This window comes from Bison bison, unplaced genomic scaffold, assembly GCF_000754665.1.
Source record: "Bison bison bison isolate TAMUID 2011002044 unplaced genomic scaffold, Bison_UMD1.0 scf7180017864203, whole genome shotgun sequence".
NCBI classification, from domain to species: domain Eukaryota; kingdom Metazoa; phylum Chordata; class Mammalia; order Artiodactyla; family Bovidae; genus Bison; species Bison bison.
This window is the reverse complement of record NW_011494775.1, coordinates 6544160-6547565: the sequence shown is the minus strand read 5'-3', so window position 1 is coordinate 6547565 and position 3406 is coordinate 6544160. Positions and strand designations below refer to the sequence as shown.

General features: G+C 57.3%; 1 protein-coding gene across 7 annotated transcripts in view; it reads right to left on the bottom strand.

The window, feature by feature from the left end:
* Nucleotides 1-171: 171 nt before the first annotated feature.
* ADAMTSL5 (ADAMTS-like 5) overlaps nucleotides 172-3406 on the bottom strand; it is an 8616-nt gene continuing 5381 nt past the window's right edge. For all 7 annotated transcript variants that reach the window (XM_010844562.1, XM_010844560.1, XM_010844561.1 and 4 more), the window contains 3 exons: nucleotides 3142-3331; nucleotides 2997-3068; nucleotides 172-2649 (listed from right to left, as the gene is read on the bottom strand). In XM_010844562.1, the coding sequence (XP_010842864.1) occupies nucleotides 2348-2649; nucleotides 2997-3068; nucleotides 3142-3331 (564 nt within the window). In that variant the 3' untranslated portion in view covers nucleotides 172-2347. The remainder of the gene's footprint in view (nucleotides 2650-2996; nucleotides 3069-3141; nucleotides 3332-3406) is intronic.

Genomic DNA, 3406 nt, shown 5'->3' with positions numbered 1-3406 from the left:
GGAGGCTTGAGTGGACTCAGTTGTGCATGCCTCCCTGGAGAGGGAGTTTCCGTCTGTAATCACCTGCGGTCCCTCCGGGCAGCGATCCAGTGGCTAACCCAAGTGGACAGTCAATAATAAACCCGAGGATGGTAAAGACACAAAGAAACAGATCTTGAGTCACTCATTTCCTTTGTTGCATGTAACCACCTGGCCTTTTTATTCATGTTTAAAAAGAAAGTGTCAAAGCGGTGTGGAACTTTTGCTGGGCAAGTGCTAATGCTAGTTTGGACCTCAACTACGTTGCTGAATTCGAGTATCTAAAATTGCAATGTGTTCTGTCTTTAAATGGCTCCATCGATCCCTGGTTACAAGGTCGTTTCCGGAAACAATGTTGCCGCCTGAAGGAGCGGCTGCTGGAAGTCGCGGCTGGTGGGGTCACAGGCCATGCTGTGTGATAGTGAACCCCGCACTGGCGTCTTTCTCCCCCCACCCCCAATCCACCCCGGGGCAGGCGCCTCGCCCTGGCCAACCGGTCCAGATAGCTGGTGAGTAGATGGCAGCGCTACTCCACAAAGCTCCGGGGCGGAGGAAGCCGGAGACTCAACTTCCCCGATCCATCCCCGCACTGTAGTGAGGCAGAGGGGCCCATCTGGGCCTTTCGGGGTCCCTTGGGGACTGCAGGTAACACCCGGAGCGCGGAATCCCTTCTTCCCCGTCCTGCCACCAGGGGGCGCGCGGGCCACACGCCTCCCTCCAGAGCTGCGACCCTCTCGGCCTCGCGGGAGGGGGCGGTCCTGAGATCCTCCGGCTTTTTTTTTTGCAGAAGACTGGGCCAGGCCTGGGCTGCCCCAGGCGCTGCTGGTCCCAGGCGTACAGTAGGCGCTCAATAAATAGTCTTTGGAGGAACGCACGAGTGAACCAAAGGGGTAGGGCAGGAGTCTCGAAGAGTGTGCTTCCCATGGTCAGGGCTGAGTGGGGCTGAAAGAGTACTCACAGATGGGGAAACTGAGGCCCAGAGAGCTGCAGGGCTTGACCGGAGTCACCCACAAGGTCAAGGGTTGAGTCCACTGAGACCTGCATGTCCTGCACCCCTTGCACACTCCCACCATCCTGCGGCCCAGAGGAAAACAACCACAGACAGTACAGATGAGCAGGTTGTCTCAAATGATTTCATGAGCCACCCCACTCAGGGTGGAGAGGCAGAAGGAGAGGTTTGCTGGTACCCCGCAGACACTTCCAATCCACATGACCTAGGCCTACCCTCCTGGCTCTAGAAGCTATGAGGAGACCACATCCAGAACACCAGGACAGGGCACAGGCTGAAGGTGGGGCACTGACCTACCTACTCTGCTGGAGGGGTCCCCCCCTCGAAATGGCCTGAGATGAATGTGTGGCCCCAAGGGGCATGGGGATGGGGTTGGGACCTAAGAAACCCTCACCTTCCCATATCATCTATTTCCTGTCATCACAATGCTCCCAGGATCAGTCATGCTGGAGAGAGTTGGAGGCTGGACCAGGAGGAAGGACAAAGGGCACATGATCACATGTGCACACTGGGGTTGGTGGGGGGGGTGGGGGTGAGCAGGGAGCATGACTGTGGATCTCATTACCAGCGCATTCCAAAGTGTCTGCGGCCAAGTGTGTGTAATTGGGCTTGTTTTTTGTTTTTTGTTTTTTTTTAAACAGCTCTTGTAAAAATTAAATAGGAATAAAAAAGGGATGAACAGCAGGGTTGCCTGGAGGAAAGCCCACCCCACCCTCAAATTGCTGAAGCTGTTAAGATTATCTGTGAACTTCCTGGTGGCAAGGGCAAAAGGGGACATTGGTATGTTACAGTGCCTGGGTAGGCATGTTTTCTGGGGGTCATGCCTGTTTGTGACAGTGTCTCTGAAAATGTGAGAGTACATGTGTAAGTAGCAGCGTGAAAGGAGAGAGTGTCGGGGGTTAAACAGTGATGAACTTTCTGGTAGGCAGGACAAGAGGGAAAACCATTACAACATCTCTTTAGGCATGTTTTCCTGGGACCAGGCTTGTGTGTGACAATGTCTCTGAGCACATGAGTGTGAAGCAAGGGGAATGAAAGCAGACACAAAGTCTCTGAGTGTAGAACAGCTATGGGTTTCCTGGCAGCCAAGGTGAGAGAGGAAACCAGAATTAAAAGTCTGTTCAGTGAGTCCCCACCCGTGTGGGCCTGCTGGTGAGAGCGGCTCTGAATGTAGAGGTGTCTGAGTGTGATGATGGGAGAGTCATAGAGCTGCAGGTGGAAGACAAACAGTGCCTAGCTCCCTGGAAACTATGGCAAGAGGAGACATATGCTGACTTTAAGACTAGTCACCCATGTGTGGCCAAGGTCTAGTCCGGGGGCTCAGAGAGGGCAGTGCCGGGCAGCCAGGCGCACTCGGCTGTCCTCGGCAGGGCTCCAGAGCCGAGCATAGCCAGCATGGGGGAGCAGCAGCCGGTCCTGGGTGCCATCAGGGCTGATGAGGCGCCGCGCAGCCAGCAGGTAGTCCCGATGGAGGGCCAGCGGGGGGCAAGGGCAGCGGCTTGGCGCCCACACGTACTCCAGGGCCCGCAGTGGAGAGCGATTCTTGTAGATGAGCTGCACACGCACCTCATAGCGAGTCTCCTGAGCCTGGCGGACACGGCCCAGCACACGGGCCCGGAACACTGTGGGTGGGACCATGCTGAGCCCTGCTGGACAGGGTCTGGGTCCCAACCATGCACCCATTGCAAGACGACAGAACTGGGGGTCAGGTGGGGCAATGGAGGCTCTTGGGGACTGTGGTCAGCTGTGGCCTGGGGTCAAGATCAGCTTAGGGATCAATGAGGGGTCAGGAGTCAGATTAGGGCAAAGGATCAGATCAGGGAGTCAAAATTAGGGTCACAACGGGTCAAGTTGTAGTCAGGTCAAGGAGTGAAGGGTAAAGTTGGACCAGAGTTACAGGTCAGCAAGACAGGGGTCAAGTTCAGGTCAATTGGGGGCCAGGTGAGGGATGGGGTCAGGGACCTCTCACCAAAGTCACTGCCGCAATAGTGGAGTAACCGGTGGGCACGACCGCGGGTGTCAGGGCAGGGTGGACAGGGCTCTGCAGGGGCAGTGTGGTCAGGGGTGCGGGCCTTGCCCCTGCTGGCCCCCCACCCAGGCTGTCCCCAGCTCACCTGGAGTGGGTATCGGGGTCCGTGGAGGGATGACAGTGGGGGACTCAAGGGGCTGAGGTTCTACCTCTCGAGGCTGAGGCTGCCGCGGGGACCAGCCCAAGACCTGAGCCTGCGCCTGGAAGGGGCCATAGCGCTCCCGAGGGAGCCAGAACTCGAATTCAATGCCTGGGTTGGGCTCCTGCAGGAGGACCTGGGGCGGAGGCGGGGCGGGGAGAGTGTTACACACTAGGGCACTGCCTCGGACCGGGGAGTGGCCGGCCACTCC